The following is a 26,485-nucleotide window of genomic DNA, read 5'->3' as shown; positions in this document are numbered from 1 at the left end:
CATGTGATCACCAATCTCCAACCATGTGATCACCAATCCCCAAACATGTGATCACCAATCTCCAACCATGTGATCACCAATCCCCAACCATGTGATCACCAATCCCCAAACATGTGATCATCAATCTGCCCACCATGTGATCACGAATCTGCCCACCATGTGATCACCAATCCCTCCAACCATGTGATCACCAATCCCCAACTATGTGATCACCAATCCCCAACCATGTGATCACCAATCCCCAACCATGTGATCACCAATCTCCAAGCATGTGATCACCTATCCCCAACCATGTGATCAATCCCCAACCATGTGATCACCAATCTCCAACCATGTGATCACCAATCCCCAACCATGTGATCACCAATACCCAACCATGTGATCACCAATCCAGAACCATGTGATCACCAATCCCCCACCATGTGATCACCAATCCCCAACCATGTGATCACCCATCCCCAACCATGTGATCACCAATCCCCAACCATATGATCACCAATCCCCAACCATGTGATCACCAATCCCCAACCATGTGATCACCAATCCCCAACCATGTGATCACCAATCCCCAACCATGTGATCACCAATCACCAACCATGTGATCACCAATCCCCAACCATGTGATCACCAATCCCCCACCATGTGATCACCAATCCACAACTATGTGATCACTAATCCCCAACCATGTGATCACCAATCCCCAACCATGTGGTCACCAATCCCCAACCATGTGATCACCAATCCCCCACCATGTGATCACCAATCCACAACTATGTGATCACCAATCCCCAACCATGTGATCACCAATCCCCAACCATGTGATCACCAATCCCCAACCATGTGATCACCAATCCCCAACCATGTGATCACCAATCCCCAACTATGTGATCACCAATCCCCAACCATGTGATCACCAATCCCCAACCATGTGATCACCAATCCCCAACCATATGATCACCAATCCCCCACCATTTGATCACCAATCCCCAACCATGTGATCACCAATCCCCAACCATGTGATCACCAATCCCCAACCTTGTGATCACCAATCCCCAACCATGTGATCACCAATCCCAACCATGTGATCACCAATCCCCCACCATGTGATCACCAATCCCCCACCATGTGATCACCAATCCCCAGCCATGTGATCACCAATCCCCCGCAATGTGATCACCAATCCCCCCAACCATGTGATCGCCAATCCCCAACCATGTGATCACCAATCCCCAACCATGTGATCACCAATGCACAACCATGTGATCACCAATCCCTCAACCATGTGATCACCAATCCCCAACCATGTGATCAAGAATCTCCCACCATGTGATCCCCAATCCCCAACCATGTGATCACCAATACCCAACCATGTGATCACCAATCCCCAAGTATGTGATCACCAATCTCCAACCATGTGATCACCAATCGCCAACCATGTGATCACCAATCTCCAACCACATGATCACCAATCTCCAACCATGTGATCCCCAATCCCCAACCATGTGATCAACAATCTCCAACCATGTGATCACCAATCTCCAACCATGTGATCACCAATCTCCAACCATGTGATCACCAATCTCCAACCATGTGATCACCAATCCCCAACCATGTGATCGCCAATCCCCAACCATGTGATCACCAATCCCTCCAACCATGTGATCACCAATCTCCAACCATGTGATCACCAATCCCTCCAACCATGTGATAACCAATCCCCAAACATGTGATCACCAATCTCCAACCATGCGATCACCAATCCCCAACCATGTGATCACCAATCCCCAACCATGTGATCACCAATCCCCCAACCATGTGATCACCAATCCCCCACCATGTGATCACCAATCCCTCCAACCATGTGATCACCAATCTCCAACCATGTGATCACCAATTCCTCCAACCAGATGATCACCCATCCCCAAACATGTGATCACCAATCTCCAACCATGTGATCACCAATCCCCAACCATGTGATCACCAATCCCCAACCATGTGATCATCAATCTGCCCACCATGTGATCACCAATCTGCCCACCATGTGATCACCAATCCCCGACCATTTGACCACCAATCCCTCCAACCATGTGATCACCAATCCCCAACTATGTGATCACCAATCTCCAAGCATGTGATCACCTATCCCGAACCATGTGATCAATCCCCAACCATGTGATCACCAATCTCCAACCATGTGATCACCAATCCCCAACCATGTGATCACCAATCCCCAACCATGTGATCACCAATCCAGAACCATGTGATCACCAATCCCCCACCATGTGATCACCAATCCCCAACCATGTGATCACCCATCCCCAACCATGTGATCACCAATCCCCAACCATATGATCACCAATCCCCAACCATGTGATCACCAATCCCCAACCATGTGATCACCAATCCCCAACCATGTGATCACCAATCCCCAACCATGTGATCACCAATCCCCAACCATGTGATCACCAATCCCCAACCATGTGATCACCAATCCCCCACCATGTGATCAGCAATCCACAACTATGTGATCACCAATCCCCAACCATGTGATCACCAATCCCCAACCATGTGATCACCAATCGCCAACCATGTGATCACGAACCTCCAACCATGTGATCACGAATCTCCAACCATGTGATCACCAATCTCCAACCATGTGATCACCAATCCCCAACCATGTGATCGCCAATCCCCAACCATGTGATCACCAATTCCCAACCATGTGATCAGCAATCTGCCCACCATGTGATCACCAATCCCCAACCATGTGATTACCAATCCCCAACCATGTGATCACCAATCCCCAACCATGTGATCACCCATCCCCAACCATGTGATCACCAATCCACAACCATGTGATCACCAATCCCCCAACCATGTGATCACCAATCCCCCACCATGTGATCACCAATCCCTCCAACCATGTGATCACCAATCTCCAACCATGTGATCACCAATCCCTCCAACCATGTGATCACCAATCCCCAAACATGTGATCACCCATCTCCAACCATGTGATCACCAATCCCCAACCATGTGATCACCAATCCCCAACCATGTGATCACCAATCCCCCAACCATGTGATCACCAATCCCCCACCATGTGATCACCAATCCCTCCAACCATGTGATCACCAATCTCCAACCATGTGATCACCAATCCCTCCAACCATATGATCACCAATCCCCAAACATGTGATCACCAATCTCCAACCATGTGATCACCAATCCCCAACCATGTGATCACCAATCCCCAACCATGTGATCATCAATCTGCCCACCATGTGATCACCAATCTGCCCACCATGTGATCACCAATCCCCGACCATGTGATCACCAATCCCTCCAACCATGTGATCACCAATCCCCAACTATGTGATCACCAATCCCCAACCATGTGATCACCAATCCCCAACCATGTGATCACCAATCTCCAAGCATGTGATCACCTATCCCCAACCATGTGATCAATCCCTAACCATGTGATCACCAATCTCCAACCATGTGATCACCAATCCCCAACCATGTGATCACCAATCCCCAACCATGTGATCACCAATCCAGAACCATGTGATCACCAATCCCCCACCATGCTATCACCAATCCCCAACCATGTGATCACCCATCCCCAACCATGTGATCACCAATCCCCAACCATATGATCACCAATCCCCAACCATGTGATCACCAATCCCCAACCATGTGATCACCAATCCCCAACCATGTGATCACCAATCCCCAACCATGTGATCACCAATCCCCAACCATGTGATCACCAATCCCCAACCATGTGATCACCAATCCCCAACCATGTGATCACCAATCCCCAACCATGTGATCACCAATCCCCCACCATGTGATCACCAATCCACAACTATGTGATCACCAATCCCCAACCATGTGATCACCAATCCCCAACCATGTGATCACCAATCCCCAACCATGTGATCACCAATCCCCAACCATGTGATCACCAATCCCCAACCATGTGATCACCAATCCCCAACCATGTGATCACCAATCCCCAACCATGTGATCACCAATCCCCAACCATGTGATCACCAATCCCCCACCATGTGATCACCAATCCCCAACGATGTGATCACCAATCCCCAACCATGTGATCACCAATCCCCAACCATGTGATCACCAATCCCCAACCATGTGATAACCAATCCCAACCATGTGATCACCAATCCCCCACCATGTGATCACCAATTCCCCACCATGTGATCACCAATCCCCAGCCATGTGATCACCAATCCCCCGCAATGTGATCACCAATCCCCCCAACCATGTGATCACCAATCCCTCAACCATGTGATCACCAATCCCCAACCATGTGATCAAGAATCTCCCACCATGTGATCCCCAATCCCCAACCATGTGATCACCAATATCCAACCATGTGATCACCAATCCCCAAGCATGTGATCACCAATCTCCAACCATGTGATCACCAATCGCCAACCATGTGATCACCAATCTCCAACCATATGATCACCAATCTCCAACCATGTGATCCCCAATCCCCAACCATGTGATCAACAATCTCCAACCATGTGATCACCAATCTCCAACCATGTGATCACCAATCTCCAACCATGTGATCACCAATCTCCAACCATGTGATCACCAATCCCCAACCATGTGATCGCCAATCCCCAACCATGTGATCACCAATTCCCAACCATGTGATCAGCAATCTGCCCACCATGTGATCACCAATCCCCAACCATGTGATCACCAATCCCCAACCAAGTGATCACCAATCCCCAACCATGTGATCACCAATGCACAACCATGTGATCACCAATCCCCCAACCATGTGATCACCAATCCCCCACCATGTGATCACCAATCCCTCCAACCATGTGATCACCAATCTCCAACCATGTGATCACCAATCCCTCCAACCATGTGATCACCAATCCCCAAACATGTGATCACCAATCTCCAACCATGCGATCACCAATCCCCAACCATGTGATCACCAATCCCCAACCATGTGATCACCAATCCCCCAACCATGTGATCACCAATCCCCCACCATGTGATCACCAATCCCTCCAACCATGTGATCACCAATCTCCAACCATGTGATCACCAATCCCTCCAACCATATGATCACCAATCCCCAAACATGTGATCACCAATCTCCAACCATGTGATCACCAATCCCCAACCATGTGATCACCAATCCCCAACCATGTGATCATCAATCTGCACACCATCTAATCACCAATCTGCCCACCATGTGATCACCAATCCCCGACCATGTGATCACCAATCCCTCCAACCATGTGATCACCAATCCCCAACTATGTGATCACCAATCTCCAAGCATGTGATCACCTATCCCCAACCATGTGATCAATCCCCAACCATGTGATCACCAATCTCCAACCATGTGATCACCAATCCCCAACCATGTGATCACCAATCCCCAACCATGTGATCACCAATCCAGAACCATGTGATCACCAATCCCCCACCATGTGATCACCAATCTCCAACCATGTGATCACCCATCCCCAACCATGTGATCACCAATCCCCAACCATATGATCACCAATCCCCAACCATGTGATCACCAATCCCCAACCATGTGATCACCAATCCCCAACCATGTGATCACCAATCCCCAAGCATGTGATCACCAATCTCCAACCATGTGATCACCAATCGCCAACCATGTGATCACCAATCTCCAACCATATGATCACCAATCTCCAACCATGTGATCCCCAATCCCCAACCATGTGATCAACAATCTCCAACCATGTGATCACCAATCTCCAACCATGTGATCACCAATCTCCAACCATGTGATCACCAATCTCCAACCATGTGATCACCAATCCCCAACCATGTGATCGCCAATCCCCAACCATGTGATCACCAATTCCCAACCATGTGATCAGCAATCTGCCCACCATGTGATCACCAATCCCCAACCATGTGATCACCAATCCCCAACCAAGTGATCACCAATCCCCAACCATGTGATCACCAATGCACAACCATGTGATCACCAATCCCCCAACCATGTGATCACCAATCCCCCACCATGTGATCACCAATCCCTCCAACCATGTGATCACCAATCTCCAACCATGTGATCACCAATCCCTCCAACCATGTGATCACCAATCCCCAAACATGTGATCACCAATCTCCAACCATGCGATCACCAATCCCCAACCATGTGATCACCAATCCCCAACCATGTGATCACCAATCCCCCAACCATGTGATCACCAATCCCCCACCATGTGATCACCAATCCCTCCAACCATGTGATCACCAATCTCCAACCATGTGATCACCAATCCCTCCAACCATATGATCACCAATCCCCAAACATGTGATCACCAATCTCCAACCATGTGATCACCAATCCCCAACCATGTGATCACCAATCCCCAACCATGTGATCATCAATCTGCACACCATCTAATCACCAATCTGCCCACCATGTGATCACCAATCCCCGACCATGTGATCACCAATCCCTCCAACCATGTGATCACCAATCCCCAACTATGTGATCACCAATCTCCAAGCATGTGATCACCTATCCCCAACCATGTGATCAATCCCCAACCATGTGATCACCAATCTCCAACCATGTGATCACCAATCCCCAACCATGTGATCACCAATCCCCAACCATGTGATCACCAATCCAGAACCATGTGATCACCAATCCCCCACCATGTGATCACCAATCTCCAACCATGTGATCACCCATCCCCAACCATGTGATCACCAATCCCCAACCATATGATCACCAATCCCCAACCATGTGATCACCAATCCCCAACCATGTGATCACCAATCCCCAACCATGTGATCACCAATCCCCAACCATGTGATCACCAATCCCCAACCATGTGATCACCAATCCCCAACCATGTGATCACCAATCCCCCACCATATGATCAGCAATCCACAACCATGTGATCACCAATCCCCAACCATGTGATCACCAATCCCCAACCATGTGATCACCAACCGCCAACCATGTGATCACCAATCCCCAACCATGTGATCACCAATCCCCAACCATGTGATCACCAATCCCCAACCATGTGATCACCAATCCCCAACCATGTGATCACCAATCCCCACCATGTGATCACCAATCCCCCACCATGTGATCACCAATCCCCAACCATGTGATCACCAATCCCCAACCATGTGATCACCAATCCCCAACCATGTGATCACCAATCCCAACCATGTGATCACCAATCCCCACCATGGGATCACCAATCCCCCACCATGTGATCACCAATCCCCAGCCATGTGATCACCAATCCCCCGCCATGTGATCACCAATTCCCCCAACCATGTGATCGCCAATCCCCAACCATGTGATCGCCAATCCCCAACCATGTGATCACCAATCCCCAACCATGTGATCACCAATGCACAACCATGTGATCACCAATCCCCCCAACCATGTGACCACCAATCCCCAACCATGTGATCACCAATACCCATCCATGTGATCACCAATCCCTCCAAACATATGATCACCAATCTCCAACCATGTGATCACCAATCCCTCCAACCATGTGATCACCAATCTCCAACCATGTGATCACCAATCCCCAAACATGTGATCACCAATCTCCAACCATGTGATCACCAATCCCCAACCATGTGATCACCAATCTCCAACCATATGATCACCAATCTCCAACCATGTGATCCCCAATCCCCAACCATGTGATCAACAATCTCCAACCATGTGATCACCAATCTCCAACCATGTGATCACCAATCTCCAACCATGTGATCACCAATCCCCAACCATGTGATCACCAATCCCCAACCATGTGATCACCAATTCCCAACCATGTGATCAGCAATCTGCCCACCATGTGATCACCAATCCCCAACCATGTGATCACCTATCCCCAACCATGTGATCACCAATCCTCCAACCATGTGATCACCAATCACCCACCATGTTATCACCATTCCCTCCAACCATGTGATCACCAATCTCCAACCATGTGATCACCAATCCCTCCAACCATGTGATCACCAATCCCCAACCATGTGATCACCAATCCCCAACCATGTGATCACCAATCCCCAACCATGTGATCACCAATCCCCAACCATGTGATCACCAATCCCCAACCATGTGATCACCAATCCCCAACCATGTGATCATCAATCCCCAACCATGTGATCACCAATCCCCAACCATGTGATCACCAATCCCCAACCATGTGATCACCAATCCCCCACCATGTGATCACCAACCCACAACTATGTGACCACCAATCCCCAACCATGTGATCACCAATCCCCAACCATGTGATCACCAGTCCCCAACCATGTGATCACCAATCCCCAACGATGTGATCACCAATCCCCAACCATGTGATCACCAATCCCCAACCATGTGATCACCAATCCCCAACCATGTGTCATGTGATCACCAATCCCCCACCATGTGATCACCAATCCCCAACCATGTGATCACCAATCCCCACCATGTGATCACCAATCCCCCACCATGTGATCACCAATCCCCAACCATGTGATCACCAATCCCCAACCATGTGATCACCAGTCCCCAACCATGTGATCACCAATCCCCAACCATGTGAACACCAATCCCCAACCATGTGATCACCAATCCCCAACCATGTGATCACCAATCCCCACCATGTGATCACCAATCCCCGCACCATGATATGTAAAAACATTCTTCTTCCTTTCACATCTGGCTCTTTTCCACCAATAAATCGGTTGTAAAATCCATCCTGTAGTGCCTGGTTTACATTTTTAGAACCATGAGAGCCTCCCATTGCACAGAATGTACAGACCAGCTTTGCACACGTGGCAACCCTCATCAGGATTCAGCAAAGTCAGTATTCTGACAAATTAATTTTGTCAATAATTTTGACAGATAACAAGTTCACTGAGAACCAGATACGCATAGAATCATCCGTGTATTTCAAACAGCTTACCATTCCCTAACATTGTAATAGAGGGAATTGTATCTTTACTTAAAAAGAATTTTTTTTGCAGGCCGGTGGGAAAAGAGCAGGGGAGTGGGACTAATCGTAGAGCTCTTTCAAAGAGCCGGCACAGGCATGGTGGGCCGAATGGCCTCCTGTGCTGTATGATTCTATGATTTTAGTATTCTTCAGCCATAAAACATTGCTCAATTAACTCACTTTTACTCTTCAACTCCCTGCTATTTCTGAAATAGTAACATTTGTCCACATTAACATTGTTCAATCCAGGACTGATAGAGCCCTGGAGGTTCACAGCACAGATGGAGGCCATTTGGCCCATCGTGTGTGTGTCACCTCTTTGCTGGACCAGATCAACACTAATCCCTCTGCTCTCTTCCCCATAAACTGTGTCTTCCTTTGCTTCAAATCTTTCTCAACCCTTGCTTTAAAAATTGCATTGGTCTCTGCCTCAAATATTCCCTGTGGTAAAACATTCCGAGTCTCAGTTGGCAGAACATTTCATAGAATCATTACAGCCTTCAGTGCACCGGAGGGGTGACTCCACAACTCAGCAAACCCAGAGGGGCACCACCCTCACAGGGAGCTCATCTAAGGCATTGGCGACACGCAGCTTCTGGCGTCCGGTGGGGCGGTCCCTACAAGCACCACTCCCCACAGAATCGCACAACGTCTCGCAATTATTCTGCAGCTTTAACGTAGCAACCTGCCCCAAGGTGTTTCGCAGAAATGTGAAGAGATTGGACCTTGGAGCCAACGCAGGAGGTATTAGGAGGGATGACCTAAAGCTCGGTCAAAGCAGGGTCTACGAGAGGGAGAGGAGGGTGGAGGGGCTTAGGGAGGGAATTCCAGAAATTGGGACCTAGGCAGCCAAAGGCATGGCCACCAATCAGGAGCACAGGGAGAGGAGTGATACCCAAGAGGCTGGAGTTAGAGGAATGGAGAACTTGGGGCATGGGGAGTTGTAGGGCTGGAGGGAGGTTCGAGATCGGGGAGGGGTGAGACCATGAAGGACAAGAATTTTACATTGACTATGTTGGACTACAGTGAGCTAGCATAAGTCGGTGAGGACAGTGGGCGATGGGCGAGCGGGACTTGGTGTGGGGCACAGTGAGAGCAGCAGAGTGTCACCACAAGTCCAGTCAAACTGCCTAGAATTCCTCACTAACTGAGCAGCCTTTCTGCAGAAAGAGCAGTCGGATTGTTGATGTGGGAAATTTAAATGTCCAAACAAAAGAACAGATGGATCGATGGAATGAGTCAGAGCTGCCAGCAATGACAAGGCTCCTCATCCTCTCCATTCTGACTCTTTAAAATGTTGTACGTGTGAAGAATGAATATTGCAGTGTATTTGAGTTCTGTGACTTGGGATCCAGCCCAGATGGAAGGGATTGAGGTCTCAAGTCCCAGGTGGCCGTAAATCTCTGGCAGATGTTGAGGATCTGCAGAGAATTAATTTCTAACTTCATTTTTTCTCTCCAGCTTGCGCCCCTCCAGTCCTGAAGGCATCGGGGTAGGAATGTCGTGTGTAAGTCCGGTGCAAAACGGGTGCAACGAGGGTCCAATTTCAGGCACCAATACTCTATGCCCGAATGACGCCTGAAAGACCTCTGATCGAATTTCGGGTGGATTTTTCAGGTGCCCCTAGCAGCCGCCTGAAACAGGCATTGGGCCCCGCATTTACACCTGCCAACTTGGGCGGCACGGAGTGGAGCCAGCACTGGGCCTAAGAATCCTTCAGCGACCAGTGCAGCCTAAGCAGTGCCCTCCACTGTATCCTGTTCAGGCCGCCCCCTCCCTCCAATGACACTCAGTCCCCTCTCCCAGGACCTCCCCAGGGCAAGCGGTCCAAAGTTCATCTTTTTAAAATGAGCGGTGCGACAGGCTCGCCCAATTAATATTAATAAAGCCCGGGGTCCAATTTCGGGCTGGCCCCCGGGCCTCCTGGTTTCGGGTGCGTGCTGGTCGTGTGTCATTGGTTATGGGGCCATAAACCAGCATTTACCCCGTTGACAGTAGCTGGCGTTCAGCTCCATGCGCACCAGCCAGGCTGTGGTACGTCCTTCATGGCTTAGCCCAGACAGCGATTGTCATCTATTTGACCGTGTGGGGCATCGCAGCTGTGCCCAATCCTGTTCTCACCTGATGTCCAGCAGAGGTCACCATACAGCAATGAGAAGCAGGAATCCTGGCTGCTTTTTCCCTTCTCTAGCTCAGTGTCTGATACCAATATTAGTACTGCCACTTACTGACTCAGCACAAACCCAAGATCAGTTTGACTCAGTATGACATAGAATGTACAGCACAGAAACAGGCCGTTCGGCCCAACAGCTCCAGGCCGGTGTTTATGCTCCTCACGAACCTCCTCCCACCCTTCATCCAACCCCATCAACATATCCTTCTGTTCCTTTCTCCCTCACTTATCTAGCTTCCCCTTAAATGTCTTTCGCCACAACCACTCCATGTTGCATTTACCCATTGCAGAGACATGAGGCTAAACTCCACTTCACAGGGAGTGCAAGTCTACCTCCAGTACTGGTGTAAGTCACCTCTGAATGGAGAAGAACTGCTGCTCATCACACCACAATGTGCTAATAGCACTCAATTTTCCAAAGTCAGCACTTGCTTAATCACTCACAACTTTGGGTGGGTGCAGGGAGCATGCTAGTGGGAACGGAAACCTGCACGTAGAGTGGCGGAATAGGGGGAGAAAAATCCTTGCCACCTTAGGAAAGATCTCAAAAGTCATTACAGCCTGTTGGGGCCTGGGCTAAGGCTGCAGAAGGAGAGTGCTGAGAGGCGAAGAGCAAAAACAGAGAGAACGGAAACCTAATGTGCAGGCACAAGTCTGCGGGCAAGTGTCGGAGCAGCCATAGCGTGAGATGGTTGCAAGGAAGGTGGCTTGTTTGCCACGCCCAACATTATTTCCATTCGCCAGTATAGCAGCATGTCTGGAAGGGGCTGGAAGCACGCTGGAGGCTGGTGTTGTTAGACCAGCCCTGAGCTGGAGGCTGGTGTTGTTAGACCAGCCCTGAGCTGGAGGCTGGTGTTGTTAGACCAGCCCTAAGCTGGAGGCTGGTGTTTGTTATACCAGCCCTGAGCTGGAGGCTGGTGTTTGTTATACCAGCCCTGAGCTGCACGCTAGCTGCAGCAGTCCTGTTGCAGCAGATGACACAGCCCCCGCATCTACCTCCCTGCTTACCAGCAGTTCCCCGCAGTGTGCCAACGCCTGCAGAGAAGGTTTTGGGCATGTTGCCGGGTGTAGTCGAGCAGGCTAAATGCTTCACCTTGGAGTGCCTTCTTTTCACGTGGTACCACTGAAATGATGACACACTGTGGCTGGTCCTTGTGGGCCTATCCCCACCCTCGAGGAAGATCCTCAGCCAGAAACTTCCAAATCGCAAATAGCGACTTTTATGGGGCGTTTATTTTTGTCGGGGACCCGTGCTCACACTGTGGCGATCACGAGACATGGGTCCTGTCGTGCGTAAAAATGCCGGAGCTTGCTAAGAGCGGCTGCTGTTACATAGAATTACATAGTATTTACAACAAGCCTTTCATAGAAACATAGAAGATAGGGCAGGAGTAGGCCATTCGGCCTCTCGAGCCCGCTCCGCCATTCAATGAGATCATGGCTGATCATCCAAATTCAGTACCCTGTCCCTGCTTTCTCTCCATATCCCTTGATCCCTTTAGCCTTAAGAAATATATCTAACTCCTTCTTGAATATATTTAATGAATTGGCCTCTACTGCCTTCTGTGGTAGAGAATTCCACAGGTTCACCACTCTCTGGGTGAAGAAATTCCTCCTCATCTCAGCCCTAAATGGCTTACCCCTTATCTTTAGACTGTGACCCCTGGTTCTGGACTCCCCGCCATCGGGAACATCTAGTCTGTCTAGTCCTGTTAGAATTTTATAAGTTTCAATGAGATCCCCTCTCATTCTTCTAAACTATAGTGAATATAAGCCTAATCGACCCAATCTCTCCTCATACGTCATTCCTGCCATCCCAGGTATCAGTCTGGTGAATCTTCGCTGTACTCCCTCCATGGCAAGAACATCCTTCCTCAGATAAGGTGACCAAAACTTCACACAATATTCAAGGTGTGGTCTCACTAAGGCCCTGTACAACTGCAGCAAGATATCCTTGCTCCTGTACTCGAATCCTCTCGCTATGAAGGCCAAAATACCATTTGTCTTCTTAACCGCCTGCAGCACCTGCATGCTTACCTTCAGTGACTGGTGCACAAGGACACCCTGGTCTCGTTGCACTTCCCCTTCTCCCAATCTATTGCCGTTCAGATAATAATCTGCCTTACTGTTTTTGCCACCAAAGTGGATAACCTCGCATTTATCCACATTTTACTGCATCTGCCATGCATCTGCCCAATCACACAACCTGTCCAAATCATACTGGAGTTTCTCTGCATTTTCCTCACAGCACACACGCCCACCCAGCTTTGTGTCGTCTAAAAACTTGGAGGTATTACATCTAGTTCCCTCGTCTAGATCATTAATATATATTGTGAATAGCTGGGGTCCTAGCACCGATCCCTGCGGTACCCCACTAGTCACTGCCTGCCACTTGGAAAAAGACCTGTTTATTCCAACTCTTTGCTTCCTGTCTGCCAACCAGTTCTCTATCCAAGTCAGTACCTTACCCCCAATCCCATGTGCTTTAACTTTGCACGCTAATCTCTTATGCGGGACCTTATCGAAAGCCTTCTGAAAGTCCAAATACACCACATCCACTGGTTCTCCCTTATCTATTCTACCAGTTACATCCTCAAAAAATTCCAGTAGATTAGACAAGCACGATTTACCTTTTGTAAATCCATGTTGACTTTGTCCGATCCTATCACTGTTTTCCAAGTGCTCTGCTATTACATCTTTTATAATAGATTCTAGCATTTTCCCCACTACCGATGTCAGGCTTATAATTCCCCGTTTTCTCTCTACCACCTTTTTTAAATAGTGGGGTTACATTAGCTACCCTCCAATCCATGGGAACTGTTCCAGAGTCTATAGAATTTTGGAAGATGATCAGCAATGCATCTACTATTTCTAGGGCCACTTCCTTAAGTACCCTAGGATGTAGATTATCAGGCCCTGGGGATTTATTGGCCTTCAATCCCGTCAATTTCCCTAACACCATTTCCCTACAAATACTGATTTAATTCAGTTCCTCCCTCTCATTAGACCCTATGTTCCCCGACATCTCTGGGAGGTTATTTGTGTCCTCCTTTGTGAAGACAGAAACAAAGTATGTATTTAATTGGTCAGCCATTTCTTTGTTCCCCATTATAAATTCCCCTGATTCTGACTGCAAGGGACCTACGCTTGACTTTCGTACTAACAGGTGCATGCTGGTCTTTCTGCTCCACACGAGCCTCCTCCCACCTTACTTCCTCTCACCCTATCACCATATCCTTCTATTCCTTTCTCCCTCATGTGCTTATCCAGCTTCCCCTTGAATGCATCTTTGCTATTCGCCTCAACCACTCCCTGTGGTAGTGAGTTCCACATTCTCACCACTCTCTGGGTCGAGAAGTTCCTCCTGAATTTGGAATGTTGTGACAGGTCCAGGAGTTTTCTGTAAGATGGGGAACTTCTGCCCTTCCCTTACATGGCAATTGGAGTCCTGGGGTGAGAGGAGGGGGGTTGACCAGGGGGGTGGTGAGAACTCCCTAAGTCAGGAGTTCCTAGGTTGGGGGAGGACCCAGAGTGTTAGTAGCAGCTGGTATGCCTCCACTCGTTTGGCATGCCAAGCCTCCACAAGGGTGTACATGGGGCCCACTGTCGGACCATTGGCACGATCGCGGGAGGGTGGCCTGGGTCTCCCCTCCCGCCCCCCCCACCCCTCCCACCATAGACGGGTGCCAGAGTTCCTGGCAGTTGGGCCCTGCCGATGAGGTGCTCCCCCCACTGGCACCTCAGATTCCGGCAGTGTCAGCGCTGGAGGGTGGGCACTGCCCCCACACTCCGGCAGTGTTGAGGCTGGAGGATGGGCACTGCCATCAGACTCCGGCAGTGTTGAGGCTGGAGGATGGGCACTGCCCTCAGACTCTGGCAGTGTTGGCGCTGGAGGGTGGGCACTGCCCTCAGACTCCGGCAGTGTCAGCGCTGGAGGGTGGGCACTGCCCTCAGACTCTGGCAGTGTTGGCGCTGGAGGGTGGGCACTGCCCTCACACTCTGGCAGTGTTGGGGCTGGAGGTTGGGCACTGCGCTCAGACTCCGGCAGTGTCAGCGCTGGAGGATGGGCACTGCCCTCAGACTCCGGCAGTGTCAGCACTGGAGGGTGGGCACTGCCCTCACACTCCGGCAGTGTCAGCGCTGGAGGGTGGGCACTGCCCTCAGACTCCGGCAGTGTCAGCGCTGGAGGGTGGGCACTGCCCTCAGACTCTGGCAGTGTTGGGTCTGGAGGGTGGGCACTGCCCTCAGACTCTGGCAGTGTCGGCGCTGGAGGGTGGGCACTGCCCTCACACTCTGGCAGTGTTGGGGCTGGAGGTTGGGCACTGCCCTCAGACTCCGGCAGTGTCAGCGCTGAAGGGTGGGCACTGCCCTCAGACTCCGGCAGTGTCAGCGCTGGAGGGTGGGCACTGCCCTCAGACTCCGGCAGTGTCGGGCTGGAGAGTGGGCACTGCCCTCACACTCCGGCAGTGTCAGCGCTGAAGGATGGGCACTGCCCTCACACTCCGGCAGTGTTGGGGCTGGAGGGTGGGCACTGCCCTCAGACTCCGGCAGTGTCGGGCTGGAGAGTGGGCACTGCCCTCACACTCCGGCAGTGTTGGCGCTGGAGGGTGGGCACTGCCCTCAGACTCCGGCAGTGTCAGCGCTGAAGGATGGGCACTGCCCTCACACTCTGGCAGTGTTGGCGCTGGAGGATGGGCACTGCCCTCAGACTCCCGCAATGTCAGCGCTGAAGGGTGGGCACTGCCCTCACACTCTGGCAGTGTTGGCGCTGGAGGGTGGGCACTGCCCTCACACTCCGGCAGTGTTGGCGCTGGAGGTTGGGCACTGCCCTCACACTCCGGCAGTGTTGGGGCTGGAGGTTGGGCACTGCCTTCAGACTCCGGCAGTGTCAGCGCTGGAGGGTGGGCACTGCCCTCACACTCTGGCAGTGTTGGCGCTGGAGGTTGGACACTGCCCTCAGACTCCGGCAGTGTCAGCGCTGGAGGGTGGGCACTGCCCTCACACTCTGGCAGTGTTGGCGCTGGAGGGTGGGCACTGCCCTCAGACTCCGGCAGTGTCAGCGCTGGAGGGTGGGCACTGCCCTCAGACTCCGGCAGTGTCGGGGCTGGAGGGTGGGCACTGCCCTCACACTCCGGCAGTGTCAGCGCTGGAGGGTGGGCACTGCCCTCAGACTCTGGCAGTGTTGGGGCTGGAGGGTGGGCACTGCCCTCAGACTCTGGCAGTGTTGTGGCTGGAGGGTGGGCACTGCCCTCACACTCCGGCAGTGTCAGCGCTGGAGGGTGGGCACTGCCCTCAGACTCTGGCAGTGTTGAGGCTGGAGGGTGGGCACTGCCCTCACACTCTGGCAGTGTTGAGGCTGGAGGGTGGGCACTGCCCTCACACTCTGGCAGTGTCAGCGCTGGAGGGTGGGCACTGCCCTCAGACTCCGGCAGTGTTGAGGCTGGAGGGTGGGCACTGCCCTCAGACTCCGGCACTGTCAGCGCTGGAGAGTGGGCACTGCCCTCACACTCCGGCAGTGTTGGGGCTGGAGGGTGGGCACTGCCCTCAGACTCCGGCAGTGTCAGCGCTGGAGGGTGGGCACTGCCCTCACACTCTGGCAGTGTATGGGCTGGAGGGTGGGCACTGCCCTCACACGCTGGCAGTGTCAGCGCTGGAGGGTGGGCACTGCCCTCAGACTCCGGCAGTGTATGGGCTGGAGGGTGGGCGCTGCCCACAGACTCTGGCAGTGTTGGGGCTGGAGGGTGGGCACTGCCCTCAGACTCCGGCAGTGTTGAGGCTGGAGGATGGACACTGCCCTCAGACTCCGGCAGTGTCAGCGCTGGATGGTGGGCACTGCCCTCACACTCCGGCAGTGTTGGGGCTGGAGGGTGGGCACTGCCCTCAGACTCCGGCAGTGTCAGCGCTGGAGGGTGGGCACTGCCCTCACACTCTGGCAGTGTATGGGCTGGAGGGTGGGCACTGCCCTCACACGCTGGCAGTGTCAGCGCTGGAGAGTGGGCACTGCCCTCAGACTCCGGCAGTGTATGGGCTGGAGGGTGGGCGCTGCCCACAGACTCTGGCAGTGTTGGGGCTGGAGGGTGGGCACTGCCCTCACACTCCAGCAGTGCCGGGGCTGGAGGGTGGGCACTGCCCTCACACTCCGGCAGTGTCAGCGCTGGAGGGTGGGCACTGCCCTCACACTCCGGCAGTGTTGGCGCTGGAGGGTGGGCACTGCCCTCACATTCCGGCAGTGTCAGCGCTGGAGGAAGGGCACTGCCCTCACACTCCGGCAGTGTCAGCGCTGGAGGGTGGGCATCGCCGACATCTCAACCCAAGGGCTTTCAGGGCCAGCATGTTGTAGCCGGGCGCCGACAATGCATAGAGGAAGACGGAACATCTGTAAATGTCGGGAGTCTGAAAGTAAAGCAAAACACAGCAGATCAGTCAGTGCCAGAGGAAAGGAAAGGAGAGAAAGGGCAACGTTTAAGGCTGAGCGTTGTCGCTACCGGGAAAGGTCTCAATCCCAGATAGAATCATAATCGTACAGCACAGGAGGCCATTTGGCCCGTCCTGTACGTGCCAGCTTTTTGAAAGAGCTCTCCAATCAGACCCACTGCCTGCTCTGTCCCCCATAGCCCTGCAGATTCTCTCCCCTTTAATCTGCCTTCTCTCCATCGAAGCTGCTGAATTATCAGCATTCGCTCTTTTTAATCAGTAAAATTCCGTCGTTGCTTCCTTTCATCCTGCGCCTCACTGTATGGTGAAATGAATTATTTTCCTCTCCGAGTGGCTGACTGCTCATTACCCAGCCAGTAGGTCAGAGAAGAAAATCATTTGAGTCGAAAACTCACTAAAGTGAAAACAGTCAGCGTGTTAGCCTCGCAGGTGCTGACAGATCCTGGGGCTACATTGTCCATTGCCCTTTTCCCTACAGCTTTCAGAAATAACCCTTAGACTGGCAGCTAGTAGCATTGGGATTTAATTATTGCAGGTTTTACTCATTGTTAATTCTGAATTATTTCCCCTCTCCCTCTCCGCTCCTCTCCAACAGTCGCTGACTACTGACGGGGGAGAGTTCCACAGGTTCCACCTCGCCTATCTGGCTCATTCTCCATGTGTCAGCCTAAACAGCGAGCGGCTTAATCTCCCCAATGCCACAATGTTAACGCAATGATTAACAAGTTCACGTTAAACTCAATCTCCGGGCTTTAGTCACCGCAGTCGTTAAACCAGGGGCTTAAAAAAAACACATGTTAACCCATCCACTGAAAGTAAGGCGCGGTTGAAAGTAAACCACTGTAAGTTTCGGCAGGCTGATTAACCATGGGGTGCATCGCAACCCTCCCTATTTGCTCCTCTTCTGACACACATCCGTTTTCAAGAGCTGGAAAGTGGGAACCATGGCTGTTCCCCCCTCCCCCTTTTCCTTTCTTCCCTCCCTTTCCCTCCCCTTCCCACCCCTCCCCACCCTAGCCCATTGGTACCAAAGCCACTTCCATTTCACCGCCACTCCAGCTCAGCTCAGCACAGGCTGTTGTGAGAACTTAAAACATGCCTGGCCTTTACCAGCTGAGCCACCAGGGGGAGCCTGCTTTAAAAACACAATACAGGATTAAGTGTGCAGTCAACAACCCGTGTATGTATGTAAAATAAGCAGCAATATAGTTCCAGCTGGTACTGAATTTGAGTTGGAGCGCTATGGTTAGTATCCCAGTCCGGGAAGGTTATTGAGATGCGGTTACCCAAATACTCACCAATCCATCATAAACATTAGTGTCTCCCTCCTAGCAGAGACATCAGATGTAGAGGTTTTAATCCCTCTGGCTGATGCATGCATAGAAAATTCCATTGTGGGTAATTGAACGTTCATCTTAACAAGGTAACAACTATGCACAGAAGGGAAGCTTACACAAATGGCGTTGATCAGCGCCCTATCAGAGGAACATAAACCCTACAGTGGCTCTCCCGCAGGCTGTTGGGGGTACCAGTCTACCCCTGTTGGCCAGAGAATAAGTAAACAATTTGCCAACTTCGGTCTAAAATTTACTGTTGCCGATATTAGTGGGCAAATATTTAACGCATTCGGTACGACACTGTCTGCTATTTAACTCATTGAAATTAAACACATGGACAAGAACATTGAGCATTTAGTCGCTAGTACAGCCAACGGTAAGTTATAGCTTTGCATGCTTAGAGCTTTACATAGAATTATATGGAATGGATAACACAGAAACGGCCCAACTGGTTTGTGTTTGTGCTCCACACCAGCCTCCTCCTACCCCTCTTCATCTCACCCTATCAGCAAACCCTTCTGTTCCTTTCTCCCTCATGTGTTTATCCAGCCTCCCCTTAAATCCATCTCTACTATTCGCTTCAACCACTCCCTGTGGTAGCGAGTTCCACATTCTCATCACTCACTGGGTAAAGGAGTTTCTCCTGAATTCCCTGTTGGATTTATTAATGGCTATCTTATATTGATGGACCCTAGTTTTCAACTCCCCCCAAGTATAAGATTCACTAATAAATTGAAGTTGAAAATTCCCCTCTGATAATATGCCTTATCTGACTTAAGAACTAGACTGTGTTGAGATGGGCTACTCCAAAACCAGAGGAGCCAGGGAATCATTTGAGACATGGCAGTCGGACATGGGAGACACAGTGGTTTACCACACTGTCCTTTACTTCTGAGAGCCAGGTGTTAACTCCGCTCAGACTAAGGGAATGAGGCTCTCCCCAGCGTGCTGGCTGTCAGGGCCTTACATGAAATGAGGTTGGGCAAGCTTCATTACATTTATAGAGGACACAAGCTCTTCCTACGCTGGCACCAGAAGAAGGGCTAGCTTGGAGAATGGAAAAGTCCGTCGAAGGTTCTTAAGTGATCTCGGAATAAAAGCATGTTTTTTTGGGGCCAAGTAAATGGACCAATTCTCTAAAGCTAGTTCTACTTTATGCTGAAACTCCAGGACTAACATCCATCCATGATGAGCACAGCTATTCACAGAGAAAAGGTATAGTAAAGCACTGGGGCCTTTCTATTTGGGCCTGAGCCACTGGCATTCAAAGACACTTCATGGGCCTACATTGGGTCTATTAAGTCAGGGTTATGTAAGAACCTCCTGTGTCCATGTCGTACTGTTTTTTTTGTCTGTCTTTTTCTCTTTTCTCCTTCACTCAACAAGTCTGTAGTTCTTCAGAGGGATGAGGGAATCCCACACTGAATGGGGCTGGTGTAAAGCGTGGTACGGGTGCCGATTGGGGACATCAATGTCCGATATCTCGAAGCTTCCCTAAGAGCACTGGCACCCCAGTTTGCAATTACCTGGTCCAACCCCGATCAGTGTGGGGGGTTCACTGATTCCCCTGCTTGTTTGTTGTCATCGTCTGTGGAAACTAACTGTCTTCCTCATTCAGAGCAATTGGAGAGGATTGAAGAGGGAATGGATCAAATCAATAAGGACATGAAAGAAGCAGAAAAAAATCTGTCGGATCTGGGCAAATGCTGCGGCCTTTGTTCCTGCCCCTGCAATAAGTAGGTGTCAACTGTCGGTCCAAGAGGCCGCCTGCCTGCCTGCATGCCTGCCTGAAACCTGCTTGCTCAGAAATAACACGGTTCCATACGGCCACTGACAGACTCATAAACCAAGTCGCACTTTGAGAAGCAGTCTGCAAATATGCCGGTTTTTTCATTCCCTTAGAAATTAATTCCCAAGTTACACCTTAAAGAAGCAAAAAGAGATGAGCTGGAAATGCATGGCAAGTCAATCTGCACCTGAAAGGGAAAAGACAACAGCAGCTTACATTTATCTAGCGCCTTTGAGTAAAATATCCCAAAGCGCTTCACAGGAGCCAATGAGACTAAATTTGATGCCGAGCCACATCAGGAGATATTAGGGCAGGTGACCGAAAGCTTGGTCAAAGAGGTAGATTTTAAGGAGCGTCTTAAAGCAGGAGAGAGGTGGAGAGACAGAGAGGTTTAGGGAGGGAATTCCAGAGTCTAGGATCTCGGCAGCTGAAGGCGCGGACGCCAATGGTGGAGCGATTAAAATCGGAGCTGCGCAAGGGGCCAGAATTGGAGGAGCGCAGAGATCTCGGAGGATCGTAGGGCTGGAGGAGGTTACACAGAGATAGGGAGGGGTGAGGAAGCCATGGAGAGATTTGAACACAAGGATGAGAATTTTAAAATCGAGGCGTCGCCGGACCGGGAGCCAATGTCGGTCAGCGAGCACAGGGCTGATGGGTCATCGGGACTTGGTGCGCGTTAGGATACGGGCAGCCGAGTTTGCAGCTGAACTCTGTGACAAATGTTAATCAAGGAGGACACTTGCCTGCTCAGATTGCCACTCTCTCAGAAATAAGGTAGCCACCGACAAACTTATAAAGCTCCTGAATACTGCGCTTGCCAACTGTACTCGAGATACTCTACTGGCAATGCTGTGGCAAACATAGTAATTCGGTGAGGAACAGCTCGGTATAACCCGTGCATTTGGCATCTTCCAGCATGTTCATCATCAGCAAAATGAAGGTGCACTGTCGCCAAGGGGCAGCAGGTGGGTTTAGTCACCTGTGCGACGTTAAAAAGATAAGGCTACGATGCGAAGATCAGCTCTCGAGCTCTGTAAAGGCACAGGAAAGACAAAGTTGCCCCAGGATGCAAGGGAAAGCAATGGAGTGAGAATGGACGAATCTGATGATGGACTGACTAGGATAATTGGCTGATCGATCGCACACTCCTAGCAGGGAGCACCGGTCACAGAATCAGCACAATGGGGTTGTAGTCTTATCTGAGACCACACTCCTTTCAAGCATGACTCTCGCTTGGGAGCATAGTGTCACAGTGAGTTTACTCAGAATTCAAATTATCCCACTTATTGTATCTTTTATATGTTATTATCAGTGCAATTTCTAACTGTTGGCTGGCAACACCCCTAATAAAAGCAAAAAATAAAAGACTTGGCATTTCTATAGCGCCTTTCATGACCTCAGGACGGCCCAAAGTGCTTTACACCCTGTGAAGTACTTTTTGAAGTGTAGTCACTGTTGTAATGTAAGAAACACAACAGCCAATTTGTGCACAGCAAGCTCCCACAAACAGCAATGTGATAATGACCAGATAATCTGTTTGTTTTTAGTGATGTTGGTTGAGGGATAAATATTGGCCCCAGGACACCGGGGAGAACTCCCCCTGCTCTTCTTCGAAATAGTGCCATGGGATCCTTTACGTCCACCTGAGAGAGCAGATGAGGATTTGGTTTAACGTCTCATCCTAAAGACGGGACCTCCGACAGTGCAGCGCTCCCTCAGCACTGCCCCTCCGACAGTGCAGCGCTCCCTCAGCACTGCACTGTCAGTCTAAATTTTTGTGCTGAAGTCTGTGGAGTGGGACGTGAACCCATGATCTGCTGACGTAGGGGCGCGAGTGCTACCCACTGAGCCACAGCTAACACTGACAATGGGCACTGACCAAGTGGCATAAGCCACTGGTGAATGGGTGAGGATAGGTTTTTTGTCACCGCACATAGAAACCAAACCAGGATTGGGATACAGGATGGGAGAATGGATACACCACTTCCTACAGGTTAGCTACCTTTTCTTGTACCTGATGCAGGGTTGTGAGAGAGGTGATAGACAATATGGGAACATTCAAGCTGTGCAGATCTCAATAGAGAAAAAAAAATTGGCCCAGAATTAGTTGGGAAAATAACAGTTTAATGTGCTCGCCGTTATTTGTGTGTACAAAAACAGCAACCTGTGGTGAGGGATAGATATCCTGTCAGAGATAACCAAATTACTAGATGGTTTGCACTGTTCCGTCATTAGCCTCGTGGAAATGGCAGCTCGCCGTCACCCTCCCGTGAGTTTCAAGAAATTGCTGGATTTGCACCGTAAATAGGAACTAAACTCGCGCAGAAAGTTAGGGCTGGTACTTAACAGCGTAAGGACCTTTTTAATGACAAGATTTATGTTCCTGCAATGCCACTCAACCTCTCCGGCCCGGAAAGGGAACAATTGAAACTGTGGCGTCTCATTCCTCTCGGTAGTAATTTGTTTCTAGAGATTTCTTGCTTTTAATTTTTTTTTCTAATTTTTCTTACTTTTCCTTTCCGTCTCTTTTTCCTCTCTGTCTTAATCCACTCTTTTATTCCTTCTCTTTATTTCTCTTTCTGTACCTAATTTCACTCTACTTCACCCTATTTCCTTCTCTATTGTTCCTCTGTTCTTTCTCTATCCTTAAATCTAATTGGTTAAGGAGATAGACCGTTGGTCCCGTTGTTCACTGAGGTCCCAGATGCCCCATTGCCTTCACACTTCCAAAAACGTTGCAGGGAAATCATTTATGAGCTGAAGGTTGAGGGAAATAATCCAACTCACGTGGCACTCCGCGAGATGCCCGGTTCCAGCAAATTCTGTGCCAATATTTAATAGCAAGGAAAAAGGACTTTATGATGGCTGAATCCCTCAGTGTATCATTGTCCAGTAACACAATGCTATCCATGTGTTGCCTCCATTCATGCCAGTGTGTAGTCTGGCTCTGTGAACAGTCGATGGTTTCTCTACATGTTCCCGTAAAGGTCAAGGGTGGTTCCAAAAACCACAGGGAACCTTGGATGTCAGGGGATATACGAGAATGGATTAGGAAAAAAAGGAGGGCTTTTGGCAGATACAAAAGGCTAAAGACGGAGGAAGCCCTAGAGGAGTACAAAAAGTGCAGGGGGATACTTAAAAAAGAAATTAGGAGATCAAGGAGGGGCCATGAAATAACACTGGCGAGCAAAATAAAGGAAAATCCTAAGATGTTTTATAAGTATATTAAGGGTAAGAGGATAACTAGGGAAAAAATAGGGCCCATTAGGGACAAAAGTGGCAATCTGTGTGTGGAGCCGGAAGATGTAGGAGGGGTTCTAAATGAATTTTTTGCATCTGTTTTCACTATGGAGGAGGACGATGTAGATATAGAAATAGGGCGGGGGGACTGTGATATGCTCGAACATATTAACATCGAGAAGGGGGAGGTATTGGCGGTTTTAGCAGGCCTAAAAATGGATAAATCCCCAGGCCCGGATGAAATGTATCCCAGGCTGCTGTGTGAGGCAAAGGAAGAGATTGCGGGGGCTCTAACACATATATTCAGGATCTCTCTGGCCACAGGGGATGTGCCAGAGGACTGGAGAACCGCAAATGTAGTACCATTATTCAAGAAGGGAAGTAGGGAAAAACCGGGGAACTACAGGCCAGTGAGCCTAACATCAGTGGTAGGAAAATTTTTGGAAAAAATTCTGAGGGACAAATTAGTCTCCACTTGGAGAGACAAGGATTAATCAGGGATAGTCAACATGGCTTTGTCAAGGGAAGATCATGTCTGACTAATTTGATTGAATTTTTTGAGGGGGTGACTAGGTGTGTGGATGAGGGTAACGCAGTGGATGTGGTATACATGGATTTCAGTAAGGCCTTCGATAAAGTCCCGCACAGGAGACTGGTCAAGAAGGTAAGAGCCCATGGAATCCAGGGTGCCTTGGCACATTGGATACAAAACTGGCTTAGTGGCAGAAGGCAGAGGGTGATGGTCGAAGGTTGTTTTTGTGACTGGAAGCCTGTGGCCAGTGGGGTGCCACAGGGATCGGTGCTGGGTCCCTTGCTGTTTGTGGTCTACATTAATGACTTGGATATGAATGTAAAAGGTATGATCAGTAAGTTCGCGGATGATACAAAAATTGGTAGGGTGGTAAATAGCGAGGAGGGTAGCCTCAGTCTGCAGGACGATATAGATGGTTTGGTCAGATGGGCGGAACAGTGGCAAATGGAATTTAACCCGGAAAAGTGCGAGGTGATGCACTTTGGGGGGACTAACAAGGCAAGGGAATACACAATGAATGGTAAGACCCTAGGCAAGACGGAGGTGCAGAGGGATCTGGGTGTGCAAGTACACAGATCCCTGAAGGCAGCGGAACAGGTGGATAAGGTGGTAAAAAAGGCATATGGGATACTTGCCTTCATTAGCCGAGGCATAGAATATAAGAGCAAGGAGGTTATGATGGAGCTGTATAAAACACTGGTTAGGCCACAGCTGGCATACTGTGTGCAGTTCTGGTCGCCACACTACAGGAAGGATGTGATCGCGTTAGAGAGGGTGCAGAGGAGGTTCACCAGGATGTTACCAGGGCTGGAGCGCTTCAGCTATGAAGAGAGGCTGGGCAGATTGGATTTGTTTTCCTTGGAGCAGAGGAGGCTGAGGGGGGACATGATTGAGGTGTACAAAATTATGAGGGGCATAGATAAGATGGATACTGAGGAGCTTTTTCCCTTAGTAGAAGGGTCAATAACTAGGGGGCATAGATTCAAGGTAAAGGGCAGGAGGTTTAGAGGGGATTTGAGAAAGAACTTTTTCACCCAGAGGGTGGTTGGAGTCTGGAACTCACTGCCTGAAAGGGTTGTGGAGGCAGGAACCCTCACAACATTGAAGAAGCATTTGGATGAGCACTTGAAATGCCATAACATACAAGGCTACGGGCCAAATGCTGGAATATGGGATTAGATTAGACAGGGCTTGATGGCCAGCACGGACACGATGGGCCGAAGGGCCTCTATCCGTGCTGTATAACTCTATGACTCTATGACATGGTTCGAGTGTGGTTTACAATGCTTTGATCTGCATGTTGATCGAATGGATCTTCCTCAACTCTGCACAGTTTAGTAACAACTCAGGCAAGATGTTTAAGTGGAGAGTAAGGCCCCGATTTTAAAGATGGGAGTGCGGGTTCGGTGAGCGCGAGCCCTGAATCAGGCAGTGAAACCGGGCGCTCCAGGGATATGGAGGCCCAACCAGTTCTCATTTGAATAAATTCTCCCGGCGTCCCGCCGGAAGCCAGCCATTTCCACTACCTAGCCGGCAGGTGAGAGTGGGAATTTGGTGGCAGGAAGCCGCAGCCAGGGACCTGCCAGAACGGTCCCCAGCAATCTCTGTAGGCAATCAAGGGGGAGAGGGGTGCCCGGAGTAAGTGAGGCCCAAGGCTTCCTTGTGAGGCCTGGAGCACTCTGCCCCTCTTGGCCCACAAGGAAACCTAAAATAAAGTTATAAAACTTACCTGCCTGGGCTTCCTGTGGCCCACCATTCGGTTCCTGCAGGTCTGGCCTGGGGGGAATCGGTATACCTCCCCTGTTTAGACCTCAGACTAAAATGGCAGATCGGTGACTGTGACAAGAATAGGCCAATGTTGTGTACTTATGGGAGGGCAAAACTCACCTCCTGACTCCCCAAAGCCTTTCCACCATCTACAAGGCACAAGTCAGGAGTGTGATGGAATACGCT

The 26,485-nt window shown here is 50.2% G+C and overlaps 1 protein-coding gene across 2 annotated transcripts in view; it reads left to right on the top strand.

Annotated features, from left to right (window-relative positions):
• The window catches only part of LOC147096891 (synaptosomal-associated protein 25), a 300,271-nt gene that overhangs the window by 251,122 nt on the left and 22,664 nt on the right, over positions 1-26,485 (top strand). For both annotated transcript variants that reach the window (XM_085973588.1, XM_085973587.1), the window contains exon 5: positions 20,590-20,707. In XM_085973588.1, coding sequence (XP_085829714.1) covers positions 20,590-20,707 — 118 coding nt within the window. The remainder of the gene's footprint in view (positions 1-20,589; positions 20,708-26,485) is intronic.

The sequence above is a fragment of the Somniosus microcephalus genome, chromosome 34 (genome assembly GCF_052327205.1).
Source record: "Somniosus microcephalus isolate GS21.2 chromosome 34, FLI_Smic_1.0, whole genome shotgun sequence".
In the NCBI taxonomy this organism is placed as follows: domain Eukaryota; kingdom Metazoa; phylum Chordata; class Chondrichthyes; order Squaliformes; family Somniosidae; genus Somniosus; species Somniosus microcephalus.
Note: the sequence above shows the minus strand (reverse complement) of the source record. Positions and strands in the feature narration are given on the sequence as shown.